This window comes from Myxine glutinosa, chromosome 7 (assembly GCF_964187855.1).
Source record: "Myxine glutinosa chromosome 7, kmMyxGlut1.1, whole genome shotgun sequence".
In the NCBI taxonomy this organism is placed as follows: Eukaryota; Metazoa; Chordata; class Myxini; order Myxiniformes; family Myxinidae; genus Myxine; species Myxine glutinosa.
Genome location: NC_136267.1, coordinates 121,832,245 through 121,857,841, shown reverse-complemented (window position 1 = coordinate 121,857,841; position 25,597 = coordinate 121,832,245). Strand labels below are relative to the sequence as shown.

The 25,597-nt window shown below is 44.4% G+C and overlaps 1 protein-coding gene across 8 annotated transcripts; it reads left to right on the top strand.

The window, feature by feature from the left end:
* The first annotated feature begins 935 nt into the window (after window positions 1-935).
* RLIG1 (RNA 5'-phosphate and 3'-OH ligase 1) lies at window positions 936-25,346 on the top strand. 8 transcript variants are annotated; one of them, XM_078782217.1, is made up of 8 exons: window positions 936-1,271; window positions 9,687-9,777; window positions 9,955-10,072; window positions 13,028-13,123; window positions 13,382-13,498; window positions 13,791-13,979; window positions 22,474-22,640; window positions 22,841-25,346. In XM_078782217.1, exons 1-8 carry the CDS (start codon window positions 1,171-1,173, stop codon window positions 23,015-23,017), a joined length of 1,056 nt encoding a protein of 351 aa, XP_078638343.1. In that variant the 5' UTR covers window positions 936-1,170; the 3' UTR covers window positions 23,018-25,346. The 8 variants fall into 8 exon arrangements, with proteins under 8 accessions (XP_078638343.1, XP_078638347.1, XP_078638348.1 ...); XM_078782221.1 differs by having other exon boundaries at window positions 967-1,172; XM_078782222.1 differs by having other exon boundaries at window positions 1,093-1,271; window positions 9,998-10,072.
* Window positions 25,347-25,597: the final 251 nt, after the last annotated feature.

Below are 25,597 nucleotides of genomic sequence, written 5' to 3'. Positions count from 1 at the left end.
CAAAAAGTTATGGTTGACTTATGACAAAACATAGTGGATGAGTTGGTTAGGCGATAAGAACAAGCTGATTAGATTTTGGTTCATGTATGGGGATCCAGATCTGACCTGTCGGAGGTTTGCGCTCTACGGGTTGTCTTGTCCGAGTCTAGCTCCAGTAGTGACCCCTCGATCTATGTCGTGGCAAAATCTTTCGTGACAACATTCTGTAATGAAGTGGACGGGGCAGCTGAGAAAATTCAGGAGAATCAGTAAACCAAGGATCAAAATCGTGCCAACTATCATTTTCAAATGACGTCCATTTTGTTTTTCATTTTAGAGGCTGAAAGTGTGAAAATTGAGCATGGCATACAATTTATTCAGATTCAGCACCCTAAAATAGGCTGAAACATTTGCATGCCGGGCACTACCACAATTTGCCCCAAAAACATGATTTTTAATTAATTTAATCAGGATTTGGGTGCAGGCTGCTTTCTTCACCCATGGATCAGGTATCACGTGTCGTGCACACGACTCCTATTTTCAGCAACGGAAACTAGCGGTGAGTAATAATCCATAACGCAATTTCCTATTGGTTCAACCTACTTCCGTACATGTTTCTGCACGTATATTATCTTGCAAATATTGCATTAGCCAAAATCAAGGTAGAATGCAATAGTAAGAACGCATTAAAGCAGATAATGGTGCGTGGATGTGGTCCAGGCAGGATGGGCATGAAAATGTGCTCTCGATTAAATGTCCTTGCTAGGGGGGCGGTGTAGGTGGCGTTGGTCTATTGTGTGGTATAACAATGACCCTGCACAACGGCTACTTTACGCCCTTTCGGCATTTGATTCACAAATAAATTAATCGTTTATAAAGTATACATTGAAAGTTGGGTAATAACGGTTACCAATGTAATGTGAAGGAATTAAAATTCGTGTTTTAAGAGTTTATACATATTTGTTTAGGCGGTGTATGTTTGAAATTAGAATCAAGGCAAACGTTGTACGGAGATGATAAAGTTTGTTCAATTTCATGGAGCGGTTACGTGAAAAGTTTCTTTTAAATGTCGAGATGTAAATAAATTAATAGAAATCGACGGTTGAGGATGTTCTTTAATGAATGATTAGGAAATTGTGGCTGATGTGCTGAAGACGAGCGGAAATTTGCCTTCGGGACTCGCATGTTTACATGTACTGCACACTAGTCACTACTGTACACTACGTGCTTTGTCGGTTTATGTTATTGGAGAATTACCACAGCGCGGTCATTAATTCCATCACCGAAGGCGGGTACAGTTATGTTTTCACCCATGTCTCTGTGAGTATGATATATCAAAGTAATACTAATACTAATCGATGGATTAGGACAAAACATGGTGGATTCGTTGGTTAAGTGACAAGAACAAGCCGATTAGATTTTTGGTTCAGGTCCGAATCCAAATCTGCCTTACAGTTACACTCACAGTGGGATACAAAACGTAAGCTGTTCACCTGGCGGTTCACTCTCGCACTGTGTGTGTGTGTGTGTGTGTGTGTGTGTGTGTGTGTGTGTGTGTGTGTGTGTGTGTGTGTGTGTGTGTGTGTGTGTGTGTGTGTGTGTGTGTGTGTGTGTGTGTGTGTGTGTGTGTGTGTGTGTGTGTGTGTGTGTGTGTGTGTGTGTGTGTGTGTGTGTTTTCTCGCTCGCTCGCAGCATAACTACCCAATGATATCATCCGATCTTGATGAAACTTGGGTGGGCGGTTGATATCATGATCTAGTTGTGTCCTGCGTAGAGTGGGCGTATTGTGGGCGGAGCCACGCCCGAAAAAGGTCTTTTTAGGGGGTAATCGAGTTCAAGCTGCATCTTCTCCGAGGGGTTTGGTGGAATCTGACAGGGGTTTCGATATTTGGTTAGGCCAATGTCATGTGGCTAGCCCCACGGAGCTCGATTTTTCATTTTTGCAAGGTCAAGGTCATGAGGTCACAAAATTTAGAAAAGTCGGTTTTTTAATGGTTTTATTACATTGTTCGCTTCCTGATAGGGTGAAATGTCGTATATGATCTTATATTATCACATACATCATGAAATACAAGTTTTCCAACAAATTTCAGCATCTTCGACCTTTGACCTTTGAAGGTCACAAAGGTCAAATTTTCATCAAAGTTGTCGGAATCGAACCAAATTTTCGGTATTGTGCAGCTAACTAACCTCATAACTGATTATACATTATTTTCTATCATTTCAAGGTCAGTAACCTTTGTTTTGACATTTCAAGGTCAAAATCCGCTTCCGGGTCACTCGCCTAGCAGACTGAGCTGAGTCGGTCGTCCTGTGTATTTGATTGATTCCGTTGGATTTAGCGTGTGCTGTCATGTCGTACTTTGTGTGAATGACTGTGATGGATCCTTGTTTCGTTTCCTGGCTTCTGGCGGCGTGTCTGCCCGTGATATTTGCAGTACTTTGGTTTTTACTCGCCACCAAGTTGATAATTTTGAACTGTGAGTATCCGCCATGTTTTTTCGCTGCGCCTCACGCAGCCCCGGTGTGTGCCTCTCAACAAGACAGTTCTTTTCCCGTCTCTCCCCACCGCTCGCCCCATCGCTCACCCCATCGCCCGTCCCATCGCCCATCCCATCGCCCGTCCCATCGCCCGCCCCATCACCCGCCCCATCGCCCGCCCCACCTCTGCACGCACCGCTGCATGTACCGAGCCCGACTATCCGCTCTAACTCCTCTGTCCCAAGGCCTATTCACTACACTCGGCAAAAACGTTTGTCTTTAAACACCACTCGATTGATTCCTGGACTCGTCTCAGGCCTTAGAGAACTTAAAATCATCGTTGGTCTCCCGAGAAAACGCACAAAGCGAGGCGGGAGGAGAAAGCAGAGAAAAATACCGATTGTGATTTCTCTTTGCAACCAGCGACGGCCAGGTCCACATTTTAATAGTTCCTGCGAAAAGGTGTCCCCTGTCAACTTCAATAACCTCATCTATCCCTGTAGAACACACACAGCACCAAAACAACACCATTCTGACCTGTCTCTCGCCTTATTCAACGCTCAGTCTGTAAGTAGTCCTGACAAGCGAACCAAAATTACCTCTTTTATTCAAGATAACGACATCGACATGCTTTTTCTGACCGAAACTTGGCTCCGACCCAGTGGCGACGAAGCGAGATGTGCTGATCGCACCCCACCTGGATACACCCTGCAGTCATTTCCTCGCTCCTCTAGGGGTGGGGATGTGGCTGTTATTTACAGAGACAACCTCTCTACCTTTGTCTCCTTCACCACGACTTTTTCGTTTGACCATTCATCCTACGAGCTAGCCCATGTCACCTTCATTCTGTCAGAAAACACTCTTCATTTCTTCTGCCTCTACTGACCTCCACCTAACCAGAAAAACAAGCTTACCGACTCTATGTTCGTGACCCAGCTTCCTAATCTGCTCGACCACTGCAATACTCTTCCTGGTTTCGTCTTGATTCTTGGAGATTTCAACGTCCACGACGACCAACCACAACATTCTCTCACTTCAAAGATCATTGACCTCCTTTCTACTTTTAGTCTGTCTCAGTCTGTCTCCCAACCTACACATGTTAAAGGACACATCTTGGATTGGTTAGTGCACAGATGCGATGATCAGTTGGTGCAGTCCACGTCAGTGACCTGTGCTATCGCCTCGGACCACTTCCGTGTCACCAGTCACCTGAGTATTGCTGTTCCTTGTCTTCAGCCCACCTTCATCACTGCCCGCAACATTCGTGCCATCGACCGTTCCGCCTTTAAAGAGGACCTTCACACCCGTCTCTCTGGCCGTTCCTCTGTCACTGCAGAAGACCTAGACTCCTGCCTCCGCACAGCATTGGACTGTCATGCTCCAGCCACACGGTGCGCCGTTTCCAGATGCAGGAGTACTTCGTGGTTCAGCGCAGTCAGCGACGAAGTCAGGGCTGCCAAAAAGGAACGACGACGTGCCGAGAGACAGTGGCTGAAGACTGGCCTCACAGTCCATAAACAGTTGTATAACATAGCTAAAAGACTCGTCATAAAAATCATTCTGAAAGCAAAAACGTCATATATTTCTGATCTGATTACTAGGAGCTCCTCCTGCAAGCAACTGTTCAGCATTACCAACCGCCTGTTTGCCACCAAAAATAAATCCGTTCTTCCCAGTGTATTTCCTCAAAACGAACTACCCCAACGCTTCCTGCATTTCTTTCACAATAAAATTCAGTCAATAAGAAACAATCTTGATAAGCAGTCACTCCTTTCCCTGGATGATGCTGAACACTGCTTTCACGGACGACCTCTCAGTTTGTTTACTCCTGTTACTGAGGAAATTGTCAAATGTACAATCCTCAAGTCAAACACAAAAACATGTGATCTTGACCCCCTTCCCACCGATTTGTTTATTGAGTGTTTGGACACCCTCCTCCCATTTATTACTGCAGTTATCAATGATTCTCTGACTACTGGTTCATTTCCACCTCTCTTTAAGCAAACTCTTGTTAAACCACTTCTTAAAAAGCCCACCCTTGACCTTAACGACATGAAAAATTACCGTCCTATCTCCAACCTGTCTTTCCTGTCAAAGATGACAGAAAGAATTGTGCTATCACAGATGAATGACCATCTAGTTTCAAATAATCTTTTCAATTCTCGCCAGTCAGCATATAGACCAGGCCATAGCACCGAGACCGCTCTCCTAAGAATAACCAATGATCTTCTGACCTCTCTTGACTGTGGTAAGGTTTCCGTTCTTGCTCTTTTAGACTTGTCTGCCGCCTTTGACACGATTGACCATAGTGTCTTAATTCGTCGTCTTGAACTCGCATTTGGTATAACTGGTACTCCCCTTTCTTGGCTGATGTCCTATCTTACTGATAGAGTGCAAACAGTTGTTGTCAATGGCCAGAAATCAGCCCCTTCTCTGCTTTCCTTTGGTGTTCCCCAGGGCTCAGTCCTGGGACCTATCCTCTTTCCTTTGTACACTCAGCCTCTATTTGATCTTGTTGCCAGACATTCCGTTGATCACCACGCCTTTGCGGACGACAATCAGCTGTACAAAGGAAGCACGATTCAACAAATCGTGCCCACTGTTGAAGTGTTAGAAGGCTGTATTGCCGACGTGAAGGCGTGGATGACCCAAAACAAACTTCAGCTGAATGATGTTAAAACAGAGTCTATGATTGTAAGATCACACAGATGTTCTCTACAATGTTCACTTCCTACCACTATTCATGTTGGTGAAACCGATGTGAACTTTGTTTCATCGGCCAAGACCCTTGGTGTGGTTTTCGACTGTAACATGACATTTTCCAAGCAAGTACTTGAAACTTGCAAATCAGCATACTTTCAGCTGCGAAAGATTGCATCCATTCGCCACTTTCTTACTCCTCAGGCTGCTCTAACTCTGGTCTATGCCCTTGTCCTCTCAAGGCTAGACTATTGTAATTCTTTGTATGCTGGCTGCCCTCAGTTTCTCTTGGATGTTACAAAAGGTTCAAAACTCTGCCGCTCATCTTGTCTGTAAGGCGAAGAAGTCTGACCATGTTACTCCGTTCCTTGAATCTTTACACTGGCTGCCTGCCTGTCTCTGCTCGTGTGCAATACAAAATTTGCACACTATGTTATAAATCATTGTGTGGAGCGGGACCTCACTATCTCTCCGATTTGCTCACTCTCTATGTACCTCGGCGACGGCTTCGTTCAAGCGACGACTTGATGAACCTTAGAGCCGCCGCGCACCAGCACCAAGTCATTTGGCGAGAAATCCTTTTCCTTTGCTGCACCTCTGCTCTGGAATGACTTGCCTTCCTCTGTTCGACATGTTGACTCTCTTCCTGCCTTTAAAACCGCCCTCAAAACCTATCTGTTTCACAAGTCTTTCAAAGTCCAAGTCCTGTTTTCCCTTTGGTTTGAGGTGGGACAGAGATCAAGAGTATGTCTGTGTACGTGTGCGGGGGAGGGAGGGAGGGAGGGAGGGGGAGGGGGAGGAGGAGGGGAGAGTACACATCTGTGGGTTTTGAATGGGGAGGGAGAGGAATAAGGCAAGAGTGAAGGTGGGTCTGTGTGTGTGTATGTGTGTGCGGTGTGTGCGTTCGCATGGTAATGTAAAGCGCCACGAGGGTCGTTAACTCTGCTTGATGGGGCTATATAAGACTCCTTTATTATTATTATTATTATTAAAGGTCAATTTTTCAAAGTTGTCGGAATCTAACCGAATTTTCGGTATTGTGTAGCTAACTAGTCTCATCTTACTATAATTCACCAAATGTTCGTCTGTCTGTCTGTCTGTCCGTTCGAAGGCACCGTAAAAACTGCTGAATCGATCGCAACGCTATTTTTGGTGGGTAATGCTGGGATCTCCAGGAGTAAAATAGGCTATTTAGTTTTTCCAATTTCAGTTTTGGTCTCCAGCATTCTCAGGTTTGGACTCCCGCATAACATTCACATTCGCATAACGTTCATTGTGACGATGTTTTCATTGTGACGATGTTGTTTTCCCGGGTGCCGCACAAACAGCTGCTCCAATCACTGCACGGCTGCACGGATCGGACTCGGTGACCTCGGCCAAAGACCTTTTATAAGGACATGGGTTGAATCCCTGTTTGAGAGAATTCCATCCTCCTCCCCGCCATCACGGTCGTCTCTCCAACTCACAATCCCACGAGATATGCGGAAAGGACGACCCAAAACCAATTATCTTCTTTTCGATTCGTATATAAACATCATTAAAAGTAAATAATGACCTCGGCCAAAGTTCAAACGACGTTTAATCTCTACATGAGAGAATTCCACATAGCTATTTGGGCGGTGTATACGCTAACAGATCGCTGTCTCCATCGATCTTGCCAAGGCCATAACACCTATCGGCTCAAAATCCTTTTAACTGTTGATTTGGTAGTTTTTACAATGAAGGAAACACGTACTGGGAGTACATACGACATCGGGAGTACTAACTGCACGCGTCTTCAGTATCAAGCTTAAATCTCTCATGGCGGATCTGAAGAGCGGAATGCTTGGAGAAGTGGTGGGCTCCTTCGGCATGAAGGAGGATCAGAAACATGGACTCCCACACTGGCACATCCTGCTGATACTTGCTCCCGCATGACGTTATTTTCCCGGGTGCCGCACAAACGGTTGCACCGATCGAGATTTAATGGATGTTTATATAAATCGTTTAAAAGAAAAAAAGCCTTCAATTTCTGATATTTAGCCTTTTCATTTGGGCCTCCCAATTGAAGCCCCGCCCATAGGGCGGGTACTGTTGATAGTAACAGATAATACATTCCTATTTATATATTGTTACGGTTTTTAAAACCTTCACTAGTAAATTTTAGTAAATGTTTCCCTTATAAATGATCCCCTGTAAATATCCCCATCAATTGGCTTTATTAAAGATCGCACCCTAGTTAGTCCATGTACAACACGTAGAGAACCATAGGACCTCTCTGTAGTTATTTCATTATTATGTGTTTCAGTTAAGGATCTGTTCCCAATAGTTGAATCTGCGTTGCATTAATCAAATAAGATAGGCCCCATTCCGTCCATTTTGCTCTCTGTCTCCAAATTGTGGTACTTTGCTTGCCAGCAGCATTCGCTGCCGTTTGCCTTGGGCTGTTTGCTGGCACCAAGCCGCCATTACGCACGCGGTCAAGCCGGAGAAGAAGGGGGCGGAGCGCCGAGACCGAGGTGTGGCCTTTTCGGCGAGTCAACCAGGGCTGAGGTGAGCTCGGTGGTGGGCGTGGTTTCGGAGGAGCGCATAGTAATCTTGGCTCGCGTTATAAAAGAGCGCGCGGAAAGCCCTTTGACGGACTTCTTTAGACGGGCTCCTTTTGGAAGAACTGCGCGGAGACGTCTCTGGCGAAAGAACTATACGGCGGCGCTCTTGAACAGGACTCGCGTGCACACGGCAGTGGCGAAAGAACTATACGGCGGCGCTCATTGCAAAGGCGTTATAAGAGAACCTTGGAGAGGGTGCGTTTGGCAAAGCCATTCATTTATTACATACAGAGCATCCCAGTCCCCCCACTATACGTAAGGTCCGCTGCCTTACGTATAGTGGCTTACGCTGCTTAAGGTTGAACGATACGCGCGAAGCTGCCTGCCGGGTTTTCGCCCGTGGGACCGGAGCCTGGACCCCATCGCCTGGACCATCCACCTGGACCTTCCACCCTACCAGCTACAATCCCCGTGTGAGTGCGTATGTTTGTCTGGGGTCGTAATACAAGACTGTTTAAGGCTACCCTGTGTACCTGCTTCTTCTTCTCCTTGTAAATGCCCTTCTTTCGTTTCCTCTTGTAGATAGTAAATAAACCTGTGTTCTTCCTTTACCCTTTTTGGTTCTTTGGCTTCCTCTCATCTGGTCGCTCTAGTCTTTTCCCCATTGAGTACCTGTGGCGCGATTTGGCCAAACGCTCGGAGTCGGGTTAGTCCTTTGTTAATGGCTCGAGCTGCGGATTGCTAAACCGCTCGGCAATCTTCCATCTTATCCGCGGCTTGGGCGGGGCTCATTTCCTCGCTTACCGGAAGGCGCTGGTAATTAGGTCATAGGAATAATTGGCCTACTACCCTATTCAGCGCTGACCGGAAGTGCCGTAATAGCCCCAGGACCGGCGGAGACGGCCAGCTTAACAGGACAAGGGGATTAACACCCCCTTGCTAATGGGAGTGCCGTCCCCCGGATCCGTAACAATATTTTCAATGTCGGCTTTGACCTTTGTCATTGAATACCGCTCGCTCGTGAACCATCGTCGTCTCCTGACTTGTTTATTTTATTTTTTAAAGCTTAAACCATGTTTTGATTATTTGTGCAATTTCATAATCTACTATATATCAACTGAATGAATGAATGAATGATCGTTTTAAGGCCATTTTTCCCCGCTAGAGCGGGGGTTAGCCTTGCGGGCCCCATGACAATCATGGTTCCCTGTTTGAGGCAATGTTTTTATGGCCGGATGCCCTTCCTGACGCCAACCCTTGGTCACGCTCTTACGATGCGCAGGGATATGGTGTACCTATTCTAAACCGGGGTACACACCGGGATCATTCATCCCAGCAAGCTGGTACTCAATTTGCTGACCTCGGAAGGATGACAGGCTGAGTCAACCCCCCTGGCGTTAATTCAGCAATCGACCGGGATTCGAACCCAGGATCCTGGGATCCCAAGCCGGCACCCTAACCGCTAAGCCAACACCAAGGTCTTTATTAGAGACCAATTGACCATATCGTAGTAAGAGAGTTTGCTAAATTCATTCTAATTGATGTAAACCAATAAATACCTTGAGTTGTGGTGGTGATGCTTCATCGATGGAGCAGGTGAAGTACAGGAAGTCCCTCCGTCGTTGGAGCAGGTGAAGTACAGGAGGTTCCTCCTTCGTCATTGGAGCAGGTGCCACCCAGCTGCTGGTTGCATCATTTTTCTGTGGGCCAATTTTGCCGACCTCGGAAGGATGACAGGCTGAGTCAACCCCACCTGGTGTTAATTCAACGGGATTACGAACTCAGGATCTTAGGATCTCGAGCCCGCCGCCATAACCATTAGGCCAACCAACACCAGGTGATGTTGGAGCAGGTGAAGTAGAGGAAGTTCCTCCTTCATCGCTGAAGCAAAATAATCTCAATGCGGTGTACACCTTTACCTGCTTACCTGTAGTCATACATTGACCTGAAAAGCCAATTTGGTTAATGCTTTCTATATGTCTACACGTGCCCCTCCAGCATGGCGTTATGGAGCCCCGTACAGCAGAAAATTTCATGCGTTTTCATTGTGTCTGTACAACAAGAGCCATCAACAAAGAGGATCAATCAGGTGGGTTCTTTGCTTCAACCCTCGTTTCAGAACACTTTTATTGTAAATTTGAGACTTCCCATTTTTGGTTTTGTGGCATTGTCAAAGTCCATAAAAGTACGACTTACATTTGTGCAAATACTCTGTCATGTGTTGTTGAGAATTGTAAAATGGCTGCACGCATGCTGGTGGTTCTAGCCGTACTCTGTGATAGCTCTGGATAAGTTGAACCATGCGGCAGAGATGGCGGGTGTGGAACGAGCGAGGTGCACAGAGAAGGTCGATGGAACTTGCTGCCTTGTTGCACTCGACAAAGGTATGCGTCGGGGAGATACCCATCACAGCTTCGTATTTTAAATTGCTTTGTGGGAGGAATGTATTGCTTTATTGTTGCTCGTGCAAATACCGACTGTATCCATAATACAACTCGGAACCAAGGAAACCGGAGTCATGGAGATCTCATGGTATAAACGTGTTCAGTTAGCACTGTACAGAGTTCTAGCCTGGGTTCCATTTCCGACATGATTATGAACTGTCGGATTGGTACTTCACAGGCCCGGTGTTGTATCACACAGTGAAACATTAAGCTGGGTGCCCCCGTCTGCCTGCATTAGTTGGTGGACGATAAAGATCGCACAGTGTATTTTGACAAAGGGTAAGCAAATTCGTGGTGGCACATAATTTGTGGTGGGGATTACCTGAGGTTGTGGTGAACATCCGTCTTGAGGGAAGATTGTGACTGATCAGACTGGAGAATTTGGTTCCACGGGCGAGAGGAAAAAACAAACAAGTGGAGGTGAGCAGAGAGTCTTGATTTTGGGAGTTTAACCATAAGAGGGTTGCAGGCAGATCTTGTGCGACCTGTAGGAATATTTGCGGGACAGAGCCCAGAGAGAGCTGGGGGGGCAAGGCCAGAGAGGAGTCGGTAGAAGACGGAAAGACCACCAACCTGCCTGCGGTGAGTGAGTGAGAGGCCCTTGGAGTTAGCTTCATCGCGGGAGATTCCAATGATTCTGAATGCTTTGGTTTCAACAGCGTGAAGGCGCGCTAGGTGTGAGGCAGGAGCACCAGCCCAGAGGGGAGAGCAGTATTCCATTGAGCTGCGGGTGAAAGCCTTGTATGTGGTGAGGAGCTCAGGTGTGCCAAGGAAGGACTTCGCACGACGGAGGAGGCCCAGTCGGCGACTGGCTTTGGAGGCCAGATTTGAAATGTGGTTTTCCCAGGAAAGATCATGGCAGATAGTGAGACCCAAAAGCTTGAGTGACAGAACTTCTTGGAGAGGATTATTCAGAAAGTGGATGGGAGGGTTGTCCAGTCGGTCTTTTCGGAGAGACATCGTAAGAGTGTGAGATTTGTCAGGATTGAAAGACATGTTCCACTTGTTTGCCCAGTCTGTGATTTTGTCAAGGTCTGCAGAGAGTGAGGAGGCTGCAGACTGCCGATCTGAGGGATGAAGAATGGAGCGACAGAGAGTAGAGTCGTCAGCAAAGAGATAGAGAGGATTTTCAAGAGAGTCAGAGAGATCATTGATGAAGACCAGAAAAAGCACAGGGCCCAGAACACTGCCTTGGGGAACTCCAGCCTGAACAGGAAGAGGAGATGAGAGAAACCCATTCAAAGCCACACGTTGACTACGACTAGAGAGGAGGTCCGCCAGCCATGCGTGGAGATTTCCATGGATACAAAAAGAGGAGAGTTTGGTGAGCAGAGCGGGGTGCCAGACCGTATCGAAGGCACGTGATATGTCAAGGGAGACTGCTCTAATTTCCTGTTTGGCATTGAGGACCTCCATCCATTGTTGAGAAAGCAGAAGCAGCATGTCCAGAGTGGAGTGTCCAGGTCTGAAACCAAATTGATGATCAGAGATCAAGCCATTGGAGAAGAGGAAAGATTTCATATCTGAAGCAATGATGGATTCCATGACTTTGCTGATAATTGGGAGAAGGCTGATTGGTCTGTAGTTGCTGGGATCTGTTTTTGCACCTTTTTTGTGCAAAGCGGTGATGTTGGCAGATTTCCAAGCAGATGGAAGATGACCTTGAGCAAAAGAGAGGGTGAAGAGAACAGAGAGAGGGAGTGAAAGAGCGGAAGAACATGATTTTAGGACCCGTGGGCTGATGCCGTCAGGTCCAGTTGCAGAATCAGAGTCGAGGGTTGACAGAAACCTTTCCACCTTGTCAGGAGGAAAGGACACAGAGTCAAGGAGCAGCTGGGTACGACAATGAAGCGTTGTTTTGCCTCTTTTCATTCCTATCTGAGCAATTATTAGGTCATATCATCTCGATTGTCAAAGAAATGAACTTATAAAATGGGTCGTGATGTCCATCCTTCCGGTCGTCGTCCGTCCATTAACAGTAGCCCGCACAATCGCTCAGGCTTCGTTTCTTCAATTTCAGATCATGGGGTCTCCCAGGGGTGGTTAACCCCCAAAGTTGGGATCCATACTCATCCCTTATTTACCAATCGATTGCTCTGAAACCCGATACAGCCATTCTACTCAATGGTTCACAGGATAGCTTGGTCTTGCATTTTACATAGAAATGGATCGTTCGACAGCACTGACTGACTGTGGTTGTCGTGTAGTGGAGGCACACGGAAGAGACTGATCGACAGTGGGACAGGTTGGAGATGGCTAGACAAAGTTAGTCGGTCAGTCTTTACTTGGACGTGGCCCAGAATACCGATGACTGGCGGAGGAGCACCTCTGGAGCTCTGGAGAAGAAACTATTTGTGAGTTTCGGGAGAGAACACAAAGTTTATTGGTGGCCAATTTGGTGATATTGATGGTGAATCTGCCAGGAGAGATTGCTGAAGATGGAAACACTGAGCTTAACAGAGGAGGACTGCTGGAGTTGATAGCTGGGCATTAGAAGAGGAGGGTGTAGCGTTCTTGCTGGACAGAAGGAGGGTCAGTCTTGGACTGATTTTGGAGTTGTAATGATAAAGGAAAGATGGAGTAAGGGGAAAAATGAATGGATTTTTTTTTTTAAGGCAAAAGGACAGCAGGTGGGGAATGTCTGCATTTATTGAATATGGACAACTTTTAATGCTTGCTTCTGTTTTTCTGTTCAAGTCTGCTTTATGAAGCCTAATCATTATAATTTTATTATCACAAATCTGAATATCTTTGTTGAATGGGAATACTGTGGATCATGGCAGTTTTGAGAACAGTGATGACCAAAAGTATATTATGCTACATATTCATTTTTTGTTTTTTAAAATAATGACCGGTAAAGCTAAGAATGAGGATGGTGGATGCATGTGCATGCAGGGCGGCCAGAACTCTGGGCTCGACTTGACCGCAAGCTCAATAAGCAGGCAGAGAAACGTTTTCGGAAGTTCCAGCTCGGCTCAAAGCCCAGCACAGGTGGGGGGGATTCGGTCGTGGCAGGATGAGGAATAGGTGGGTTCTGAATCGTGTGGAATACTGTCACATGGCTTCCATCTGTATTATTCGTTATAGTCCACGAGGTGACAATGTGATGTGAAAATTCTAAGCGCAGATTAAGACTCCGTCCATCAGATTCTTGAGGAATAGTGTTTGGTCTTGTTTGTGACATGCGTCTCCACAACTACATGGTACAATGCATGTGTTCACAATATCCCGACACCCTCTCTGCAACAGCCTTTGAGTGTGACGTCGATAGGGACTTCAGGGTAGTTCCAGATTGCTGGAAGCCAGCGAATGGAGTGCAGTTTGTGAACGGGCAGCTCCAGCCAGATGAGAACGGCCACATCCTTGGTTAGTATCTCGGTGCTCAAAGTTTACTTTTATTTTGGCCACTTGTGCAGGTCCGTGGGTCAATGTTTTGTGCTTTGGACTCCTGAGTGCAATTATGGGTTGATCAACATTAATAAGCATTTAAACAAATGTTAGTCTGTGGAACGGAGCTGCATTAATGACATTTAACTGTCCTCGTAGTTCTTCTCGCACAAAACGGGAAGTGCTTTGTTCACAAATAAATCTTATATAAAACAGACTATCCTGTTACTGCCTGGTCCAGCACTGAGATGTACTTTCCATTTGGTTTCAGGCTGGGTGCCTGTGTGCAGCTCGGCCAGGCAGTACGTTTGGCATAACATGGCTGTGGCTCGAGAAATCGGCAAGGCCCTTGTTCTGCGCCCAGAGGCCGGTCGTCTCATCCTCAGTGCGGAACCACTCACCCAGCTCTTGGACCAAACGTTGGAACTCATTGGGACGCATGTCAATAATAATCCATATGGTGAGCAATGAGGGTAAAGCACCCACGGCTGAGATAACCAAAATACGAGGGCCAGTTAAAATGGTGATATAAATTCGAGAATGTAATGTGTGTAGCTATAGATGACATATGTTATATCTATGGGTAAGAGTCATGTTTTGCCTGTTTTAGATCTGGAAACATTGAGCGTATGACGTCAGTAGAGCAATTCCAAGATAGCGGCTCCCTTAGAAGCATGCATCAGGGAGGAGCAACGTTTTGTCATCCATTTCTTGGGAAGTGAGGGTGTGAATCCCAGTGAAATCCATTGCAGAATGAAGATGCAATATGGTGACGCATGTTTATCGCTGCAGCAGGTGTACGACTGGGACAGGAGGTTTAAAAGTTGAGTGTCCAGTGTGACAGACGCTGCTCGCTCGGGCCGGCCTCACACAGCCGATACACCAGAAATGGTTGCAGGAGTTCATCGTGTGCTAAGGGAAAACAATCGCATTACGCTGGATGAAGTGGTCTCCGAATTGAACATTAGCCATGGTTCAGCACACCATATCATTCACAACGGGCTGGGGTTCCGCAAAGTGTCTGCAAGGTGGGTGCCTAGACAACTCACACCCAAACTGAAAGAACAGCGAGTGGACGCATGTGAAGAACTTCTGCGATGTTACGAAACAGAGGGGACGCTTTCTTACAGCGTGTAGTGACAAGGGATGAAAGCTGGGTCCACCACCTTCAGCCAGAAATGAAGAGGGCAAGCAAAGAGTGGTGCCATTCAACTTCATCGAAGCCCATAAAATTCTGCACACAGCCATCCACTGGAAAAATGATGCTGACGCTCTTCTGGGATAGCCGAGGCCCACTTGTAGAGCATTATATGCCCAGAGGGATCACTGTCACTAGTGCATCATACTGCGACCTCCTTAAAAATAATCTGAAACCAGCAATCGGATCAAAACGTCATGGACTACTCACTAACGGTGTTTTGCTGCAGCCTGATAATGCTCGGCCCAATACTGCCCGCGCTGCAGTTGCAACAATCGAGGACCTGCATTTTGAGTGTCTTCCTCATCCACCCCACTCGCCAAACCTCGCCCCTTCGGATTACCACATCTTTGGGCCACTTAAAGAGGTGCTTGGTGGAACCACTTTCAGATCCGACGAAGAGGTCCAAGAGACAAGATGATTTTTTTTTTTTCTAGAGGAATCCAGGCCTTGGTAAAGCGCTGGAAAAAATGCATTGAACGCAATGGAGATTTGGTTGAAAAATAACAGTTGTTACATAGGTACATGCAATAAACAAGTTGTGAAAAATATTTTAAGGTTACTTATTGACTGCCCCTCGTAAAATAACAATTTGTGGAACTTGCTCTCACGTGTCAGTTTGCTTATTATTCCTAAAGTACAAATTGTTTCCTTCTTTTTCAGCAGCCTTTCCCTCCCCACTTTTTTTTTTTCAATTCTTCATCGCCTCTTATCTCATCCACCTTTTGATTTCACTGTTATTTCAAATATTTAACCAGACTCGGTGTAATGATTAGAGCGTTTGCGCTGAGTCTGGGAGGTTTGTGATTTTATTCCGACCTTCTCAGTCATACAAAATGGTATGTGCTGCATCCTTTCTTTAAAGTCGGCCATTGAAGGATAGAGCATGGACAAAGTGCATCAGTTGGTATTCATGGGGAGGAGGAAATTTCTCATCGATTGCCATGCTGCATGGAGGGAAAAGTGACGTAAAACAAAATGGCGTCTCCGGTACACGGCGTGCCTTTGGAAGTGACCTGTCTCCCCCCCAAGCTCAGTCTCCTTTCTTGGGGAAACCACATTTCAAGGTTGAACTGCAAAGTCTGCAAAGTCACCGACTGGGCATCCGCCTTCGTACAAAGTCCTTCCTTGGCACACCTGCACTCATATCCACCTACAAGGCCTTCATCCACAGCTTTATGGAGCACTGCTCTCCCCTCTGCCTCACATCTTGCTCACCATGACGCTGTGGAAACCAAGGCCTTAAATATTATTGGAATCTCCCACGCTGAGTCTATGGGCTTCTCTTTACCATCACAGACAGGCTGGTGGTGTCTGTCTTATACCACCTCCTTTCTCGTCTTGCACCCTCTCACCTCTCCTTACTTTGTTCACCCCTCCTACCCAGGTTTCTATAGGGCGCACACGGTCCACCATCAAGCCCTTCTGGTGAAACTACCTAAATCCAGGATCACTGCTCACCTCCTCATTTGTTCCTCATTCCTCTTTTCTGCCACCCCTGTGCAACCAACTGCCACATTCTCTTCAATCTTAATCTTCCTTCTAGGTCTTCAAGAACACTGTTCACCACCATTCCAGACAATCCCCCATCCAAATCCATGATCTTTTCTACCCTCATTAACCCACCCCTTACCTCAAGCAGTCCTCCTTCCAAATTTCCATTTTTTCCTTCCTGAGAGTTTCCTTCTGTATCCATCTTGTCTACGCCATGCATCCTTTCCTTTCCTCCCCACATCCATTGTTTGTCAGTGTCCCCTATGTTGTCCTTCAACTCAACTGTTGGTGTCCCCCCTCTGTCCCTCTACTGTTCCTTTTGTCCTGTTATGTCCTGATCCATTCAGTGTACTGGCTTCTCCATGAGCCTTGACTCTGCCTACAAATTTCAGCACATTTAGCATACCTGATGGCACAATTTAATAAATGAAAAGCTACTACTTGCTCCTTCATGGGGAAATCATGGCTTTCACGACATCATGGCTACCAAACTTTTTGCGAACAAAACTAATTTTGTTTCGCATAGCTACATGCTTGGCCCAATCAGACAGCTCCACAAAATTTGTGCTGTCCAATTGGCAAGTCCATAACAGTTTTTATTTTACGAAAGAAACAGTTTAAAGTCGATAGTGAGAAAAATGTCAACAGACGACGACTGAGCACAGATCTACAATGTGTACCTGGTTCTGCATACTTCAAATATGATAAAACATTTACCATTAATTTCTTGTAAACATGAAAATATGAGATCAGATGAGATATTTTCATTGTCTACTTGATTGTACTCAAAATATGATCCCCTGGGGCCTAGGCCTAATTGATTGGGTTTTTTTTGACTACTTATTTTCTATTTATTTTTTGGACTTTATTTTTTGTGTTTTGTGGTGCACTGACCATAATCCGGGGGTCGGCACCTTGCAACTCCATAGCCGCATGCAGCTCTTTAATTAAAGACTTGTGTGTGTGTGTGTGTGTGGCCCGACCCTGATCCATTGAACCAACTTTTTTTTTTCTCCATCAATTTTCAGAAAAAAAATCTGAATTGTGGAAGGATAAAATAATACATGAGAACTTTGGCAATGACAAACTGGAAAATATATCTGATTACCGGCGAATTATGCGAGTTTGACTTGACCATTGTGCTCCACATATCGTCCACTGCGGTTATTTCAGACATCTTGTTCGGCAATTAGTCCATGGGCCAGACAGAAAATCGGTACCAAATTTGGGGCAAAACTTAAGTGGTATTAAAATGTTTGTGGGGTCAGTATAAACCACCTTTAGAGGCCATTTTTCCCCGCAAGGCGGGGGTTGGCCTTTTTCGGGAACCGTGGTTGCTGTTGTTTTTTGGTCCCGTTTTTGAAGCAATGTTTTACGGCCGGATGCCCTTCCTGACGCCAACCCTTTTTGCCGCCTTTAACGACAACCAGGGAATTACCAGTGAACTGGTACTCAATTAGCCGACCTCGGAAGGATGACAGGCTGAGTCAACCCCCCTGGCGTTAATTCAGCGATCTACTGGGATTCGAACCCAGGATCCTAGGATCCTAAGCCGGCACCCTCGCCGCTAGCCCAACACCAGTATGGGTCAGTATGAACAAATTAATATACGATAACCTTTCCACAGGAGTAGCTTAGTCCATTTATTTTCCATCTTAACATTTTGGCCAATTGGTGCTTTTTTGTAATTAAGCAAAGTCATATATCATGAAAATATTCCATTAAAAGCCATCCATAATAAGTTAATAATATTTCCAGCTAACAGAATATTTCCAAGAGTCACTGATTATGGTTATTTTACCATAATATAGGCTAACCTCGATATATCAGTATGGACGGGGTCCATGAAAATGGTCCACACTATAAGTGAATAGCAATATATAGGGAGATTTTATATGCTAATAATAAGGAAATGGGCAATTTGGGATCCATTGAATAAAAGTGAAATATCCAATATCGTGATATATTGAGGTTAGCCTGTAATCATATATTTACTTCCAGATTTTCGACAAATATTGTAAGGATGTAGATGTTAAGTTGTTTTCAGGCAGTAAACTGAATTGGGTGGGATGTGGAAGATGAGTATAAGCCTTTGTTTATTTCAGATATTTATTTCAGGTTTATAAGGTCAACTGTGTCCATCAGTATGGGTTCCAGCCCCAGTAATTAATCAGTCCTACCCTGTCACCATGGACATCATATGTATCCACTCAGTGTCTGGTCCCTGGGGTTACCATGGCAACACTCCTGATTGATACATGATAATAGTACACTGCTCACTCTGCCGACTGTTCCAGTGTACATGCTCCATTGCTGTGTAACATATTGCATTTTATTTTAACAGTAGATAGTGATAACAAATATCGAAAAAAACTTCCAGCATGCAGGTGCACTCCCAATCTTATTAAGGTAAGAAGTAATTTTCAGCTTTCGATGTATTTTTGTGAAGGTTATGATGAACAATACATAATCATACTTGAGTCTTTTAGGACTGTAAAAAGTGTCATGGGGGTGGTCTGCAAATACCCACCCCCACTTCTGATGTGTTTTAATTTCTGCTGACCACACCCCCCCTCCTACCTCCCCCCCCCCCCCCCCCTCCCGAGGTATTTTCTTTTTTTCTGACAACTCCCACCAAGATATTTGGATTTTTCCCCCACTAAAGTATTGCAATTTTTTCTACCCCACCTCCACCAATGTATGGCATTTTTGCAGTTATAATTACAACCTCCCCCCCCCCCCCCCACCCAATACCACCACCCCCTCCATCCTATTTTTATTGGTTTAATCCTCCACACCAAGCTATTTCAATTTTTCCTGACTCCCACCAATGTACTTTGATTTTTCTGCCCACCCCCTACTTTTATATAACCTGCAGACTGTCCCCCATGACAATTTTAAATGAAACAGCCCTTAATAAGATTTACTGTTTTTTTTTTTCAGGGTTTGACAACATTCTAATGAAAGATGGATCCAGCATTTGAAGAAGGAAGAAGGAAGCAATGACTTGCCAAAGAAACGGGCACGCTTTCAGTGTGTCATCCACTGCTCTGATGATGACTCAAATTTGATCTCACCACAAAACTTTGAGTCATGGAAGACACTGCTTAGGGCTGCAGAGATAAGACAACATGCCTCTCTTTTAGACATTGCAACGGGTTTGTGTGAAGGAGAGATTCCACAGGTCCAATATCATCGCAAGTGCCGAAGCATATTCACCATGAAGAAGCTTCTCGACACGATTGTCAAGAAAGGTACTTCTGTGGACGTAGAAGACAGCTCTAGAAGACCAAGTAGAACTGCACCAGAATTATCTCGGGTGTATCCTGATAAATGTATCTTCTGTGAGAAATCAAGCAAATATCTGAAGGGCCAGAAGACAAGGGAAACTCTTGTACAGTGTTCAGAGTTACGTGCAGATGATCAAATCCGTAAAGCAGCAACCAGAAAGCTTGGCCACAGGATACTTGCGATTACAAGTAGAGAGTTGGTTGCTGCTGAGGGCCATTACCACAGGTCTTGCTACCGTGCATACACACGGGTATAGTTTGCTGCCAATATGGATGTAGGAGAGGGTCAAGAAGACAATACAGAAGCTCAGTATGAAGTTGCAGAAAGGGATTCATATGAGCAACTATTCTCATATATAAGGAATGAAATGTTTCCCAATCCAGAAGTACTACCCATGACAGACCTCGTCTAGACTACAAACATACATGGAGTCATTTGGAGTCAATCAGGTCAGAGATTCAACAAAGAAACATCGCCGCCGTACGCTGGAGCATGAGCTGGCAGGTTCCCTACATATCTTTCCTAACGACAAAGAAAAGCTCCTTGTTTACCCAGACAGTCTTTCTATGCTAGAACTTGCTAAAACAACACACTCCTTGAAGATGGAACTGCAGTATGCAAGGGCTGCCAAGTGTGACAATGTTATAACAAAATCAGCTCTGCAGATAAGAAATGAGATCAAAAAGCAAGATTCTAGTCAAGTATGGCCACCTAATGTTAAGCAGGATAAGACCATTATTCCTGAAACCCTCACTCAATTCCTGCAAACACTTCTAAGTGGAGACTCTTAGTGTACAAATCCATCTGACCGAATCCAACGACTAGTCTCCTCTATGGCAGTGACTTAGTCTTTGCAGTGACCTGTGACAAGATCAAGCCACCAAAACACATACTTCTTCCATTTGCCATCAAGTCATTGACAGGAAACATAGAGTTGATACATATCTTGAATCGATTTGGACACAGTGTTTCATACTCACAAGTTGAGGAAATTGACACTGCACTCTGTCTCCAGAAGATCGAACTTTCCAGGGATGACATACCACTACCAGGAAACATCTACCCTGGTGTGTTCACCACTCTGGCCTGGGATAACATTGATAGGCTGGAGGAGACCATCAGTGGAGAAGGAACCTCTCACAGAGTTAATGGTATTGCTGTGCAAACAAAGTTCATTGGACCTACACTACAAAGAGTAATGCCTGTGGTTACTAAATCAAAGAAAAAGAGTATTAGCCCTGCACCAGTGATGCTGCAGTTATAAATAAGAGACAGTTATAAATATCACAGCACCTATACTTCTATTTCATGATGCCTTGCAGTAGAAACAATATTGACATGGAAGTTGGCATATCCTGGGAGTAGAATTTCACCAATGCAATCCATTACCATGTACAAATGTACATGTACCCTAATTTTGTGTGTGTTTTGAAGGCAAAGAGTAAAAATGTGGAAATGTCTGATGTTGTTCTTGAATTTCATGCAATGTAAATGTATTCTACAACAGACTAACACATTTGAGACAGAAATATCATACTTTTGGGGGAGGTAGCAAAGCTGTAAAAGATTATACCTGGTGAAAGTGCATTTTTGGTTCTGCCAGAGGGTGTGCCCATGCAAGACATGATAATTACTAATAAGCTACCTCTCTGGCAAGGTTATCATATCAAAACATAATCTAGGGATGTTGAACTATTAAAAAATGGCAACTAGAATTTGCCCACCCAGATGGTACCGATACGTGAAATTTTGGGTCTGGGCCCATGGACAATAGCGCATCCTCAACCTCTAGGCTCACTTTAGAATTTGAACCCCACCATCCCCTACCCCTTTCTTGAAAGTGAGCGATTCCCTGATCCTCACTGGGCAGGTAAACGAGAACCCTAATTATGCAAATAACAAAGTCGATGATGTTTTGATAACTCCCCTTATAAGAGGGTGTGCATGTGACGTCACCACGGTTGTCATCAGCCATCTTGGAGTACAAGCAAACAAAGTAAAACTACACTGGCTGCATCATTCTTTACATTTGTTAAAATATGAGTTATATGGTGAGTTTTTGCGCTGTATTTTGTTGTGGTATTCGTTCCGATAGGGAGGATTGGTTGTCATATTATAGACTGCCTATAACAACAATATAAAGATTTTGGTATGGAGGCTTGATGAGGTATGAGGGGTGTTCAAGAGGGATTCGGAATGAGACTGACAGTAGTCCAAGAAACGTCAAATTCGTATTTTACTTCTCAATATCTAATCATCTACAAGAGATAATGTGTGTGTGCGTGTGTTCGTAAATGAGACTCGGGATGATGGTGGCAAAAACACTGATGTGTAAAGTGTGATGAAATAGAAATGTGAAAAGTTTGGGAACATTGGTAAACATGTATTGCATTACAAATCGATGTGTGTCTGTCATGTTTTATTTTGATTTTCTTTTTTTGTGTGTGTACAAATTCAAGGCTCATGGAAGAGCGAGAACACTGAACGGATCAGGATGCAACAGAACAAAAGGAACAGTAGAAAGAGGGAAGAAACACCAACAGAAGGGCTAAAGGGCAACATAGAGGGGGACTTGGACAAAAGGGATATGCAAGAATGAGGGGTAGGGGAGCATGCATGGCAAACTCTCAGGAAGGAAAAACTGGAAATTTGGAAGGAGGTGGGCTTGGAGGTAAACGGGGGTAGAAGAGATGGTTTTAGATGAGGGATGACCTGAAATAGTGGTTAACAGCTGATTAAAGACCTGGAGGGAATAATGAGAATGTGGAAATTGGTTCCACAGGCTTGAAAAGAGGAACGAATGAGTGGAGGTGAGCAGTGATCCTGGATTTTTGAAACGGGGGTTTATATGCATTGCGGCTCTAAAGATATTGCATTTCTGACCGAATTTGAAAAAATGGTTCCTGTTGTTTAGGTTGCTGACCCTTGGCTTAACCGATTATATAAACAAAATACTCATTCGTTTTCGCAGGGTTGGGTCGACCGGAGCAGCCTTTGCATGTGCTCGTCCCACATTGCGCATTTGGCGTGACATCACCACCTCAGTTATCTCTGTCACAACTCCGATCTTGGTTTGAGACTCCTGAGGGCCAAGTGGAGGGTCTTGTGTGGTGCTGTGCCAATGGAGAGCTTTTCAAGGTGCCATTACTCTTGGGTTTTTTTTTTTGTGTTTGGTTTGTAATTCACATGCAAAGCAAAATCGGTAAGAATAATCGTTTCATCTTTAACATTTCCAGAATGTGTCGATAGACCAATATCGAGAGAGAGAAATGTATTACAACCACAATATGTGAATGTTTCCATGATGTAATGTTTTTCTGGTGTGCTTACCCGCATAGGTTAATAGACATCACGTTGGATTGAGTTGGCCGCTGAACACCGCTCGGCTGGCTGAGCAGCCCGTCCTTATCTCCGTTTCCTTTCCCACGACAGATTTTGTACCAAACTCCATATTTGCTGGGCTTGCTCGGCTTGATAAACAAACATTACCCAGCATCCACCACATTCGCTGGTAGATCTCAAACCGTTCATCCATGGTTTGGAATCCAATACAGTCACAGTAAAATGTGGAATACTGGGAAAATCATCTTTCTTTTCATACTTTTCTATTTATTGCGTGATATTTGGCCATTTTTCCCTTTCTTGTAATGGAGTTTGAAATGCAAGAGTTTTTGTGTATTATTGTGACTAACTTCAACCTGCTTTTTTTTTTTTGTAGACAAGTTTGAGACTCGTGAAAGAGCTCGAGCAGAATGTAAGGGACAAAATGGAAGGGGAAACGCCAACGGCACAATAGAAATGAAAGATCACTGGGAGGGGGAGAAGACACATGGGGTGAACAAGCAGAATAAAATACAGCACAAAGAGGAAGGGAAAAATGGGGATCAGACAGAAAAGAAAAAACTAATGGGTGGGAAATCATAACTTGGAAAAGGGGTGTGCTTAGGAATGGGGTCATTTGGGATAGAACAGATTATGAGTATGGATGGGGGTGACCTGAGGTAGTGGTGAAGAGTGATCTTGAAACCCTGGAGGGAAGGTTGGGACTGAAGAGACTGGTGTGCTCCATGCAGAAACCATGATAGGCCCATAGACTTGGCCTCATCAAGGGAGATTCCAATGATCTTGAAGGCCTTGGTTTCCATGCCACCAAACTGAGCAAGGTATGAGGCGGGAGTGCCAACCCAAAGGGGAGAGCAATACTACATCACTTTTCATTGATTCTTGCTCTTCCACGAGTTGAGATTCTGTATGGAAATAAAACTAAAACAGTTCCAGACAAAGATTGCATTTTAATAGGTACAAATAGCCACCAAATCCAGGTACAATGTAGATAAGTTCCACCAGGCTTTTTTGTAATGCTTTGACATTCTAAATATACAATATTATATCTAATTAGCTTAAAACTCGTTTGATTTAAGTTACATTTATTTATTTACATTGCAGTGTTAGAGGAGGCTGGTGGAGCTATGTGTATTTGCTTTTTTTTTTTATGTGCATGCAAGTTTTGGGTTTTCTCATGTGCAAGAGAGGCCCATTGTCAGGCACATGTGGATAGCTTGATGAATATCGATTAGGATTTGTATGTTCGTTTGCAAGCCATGTGACTAATTATAAATTTCAAATTATGCAGAGATAGTGAAGCTACGAGGCCATGTTGAAAAGTAATTCCTCCTATTGTCGAGGTTCGCACAGTCCTGGAATGTCCTTGAAAGTCCTGAAAAAAATTGATTATTCTAGTCCCGAAAAAGTATTATGGCTGTCGGCCGCTCCGACGTGTCAGCCTTTCGCCGTGTGCAATTTATCAAATGTAAATAGGTCAGTCCTTTCATAAAATCATTTGTAGTAAAATCGTAGTAAAGCATTGGACCAATCAAAACTTAGAGGTCATATCAAGATCTTTGTGAGTGGCTGCATACTTCGCTATGACGTCGGAAACTAATTACACATATTCACGGAAATGTCCGATCTACCCGGAAGTTAATTTCATATGCGCAATTGCGCACTGCGCACAGCGTGTTTGAACAGCGAAAAAAATGTCAAGGCTTTGTCATTTTAATCTGGCATGGCTCAACCAACCCAATTATCGGGATTGGTTGGAGAAAGAGTCGATTCATAGAGCTCGGTGCAGTCTGTGTGAGAAAAGCTTTGATATCGGAAACATGGATGAAAGTGCGATGAAGAGCCACTCGAAAGGCGCAAAGCACAAACGCTTGCTGCAAGAAAAGGAATCGAATCAACGGTCGAACTTGCACATTACAGAGTATTTTGGAAGGCCAACTACCACTCAAAGGACAGGTATTTATCACTGCTTTTTCTCCCATTTGTACTCCACGGCCGTTTTATTGCACTCTATTTATTATTCGCTTGACTCTGTGATGGGATCAGCTCGCGAATTCGTGGCATTTCATTGGTTCAATTCAATTCAATTCAAATTTCCAGATGCCCTTTACAAAATCCACCACGTGGACGTAAATAGAGCTACTCGATTTTGTTTATCTGCATTTTGCTGCAGGTTTAAAGGGAAAACATGTTGTCTTACTCATAAAGTTGTCAATAAACCAACTGTATTTATTATTATATGAATAAAATGGCAAACTACAGCAAATTGCCATTGGCGATTGAGTAAAGGGCAACAGAAACATTGTAATAAATGAATAGTACGGACGTACGTTCGTTGTTCGGCAATTATTTGTTAGATTTGTATTTTACTATTGTGTAAACATTTAATGGAAATCTGACAACGATTTCCATAGCTTTGTTGAGTAAATATTGTATGTAACTGTTTTCAATAAATCTAATTACAAAGAATCGGCTGATTTTCAATAAACAGTCAATTCAAAATATTGTTGCGGTTTTGAGTTTGTACAATAAAGGTTAATTTCCCCCTCATAGTTTAGTCACACTACAACACGTAGCCTCGCGATAGTTCAGTTATGTCTTAGTAAATGTTAGCATAGTCCTTTTCCTGTGTTAGTTTTGCGTTGAGTAGAAAAATGAGAGTTAGGTTTCCCTCCAATGCCTTATGCTGCCTCGATACTTTGGCTTTTGGCGCAAAATAACACGAGGTCGGGCCTGGCAAGTCGATCCAGGCC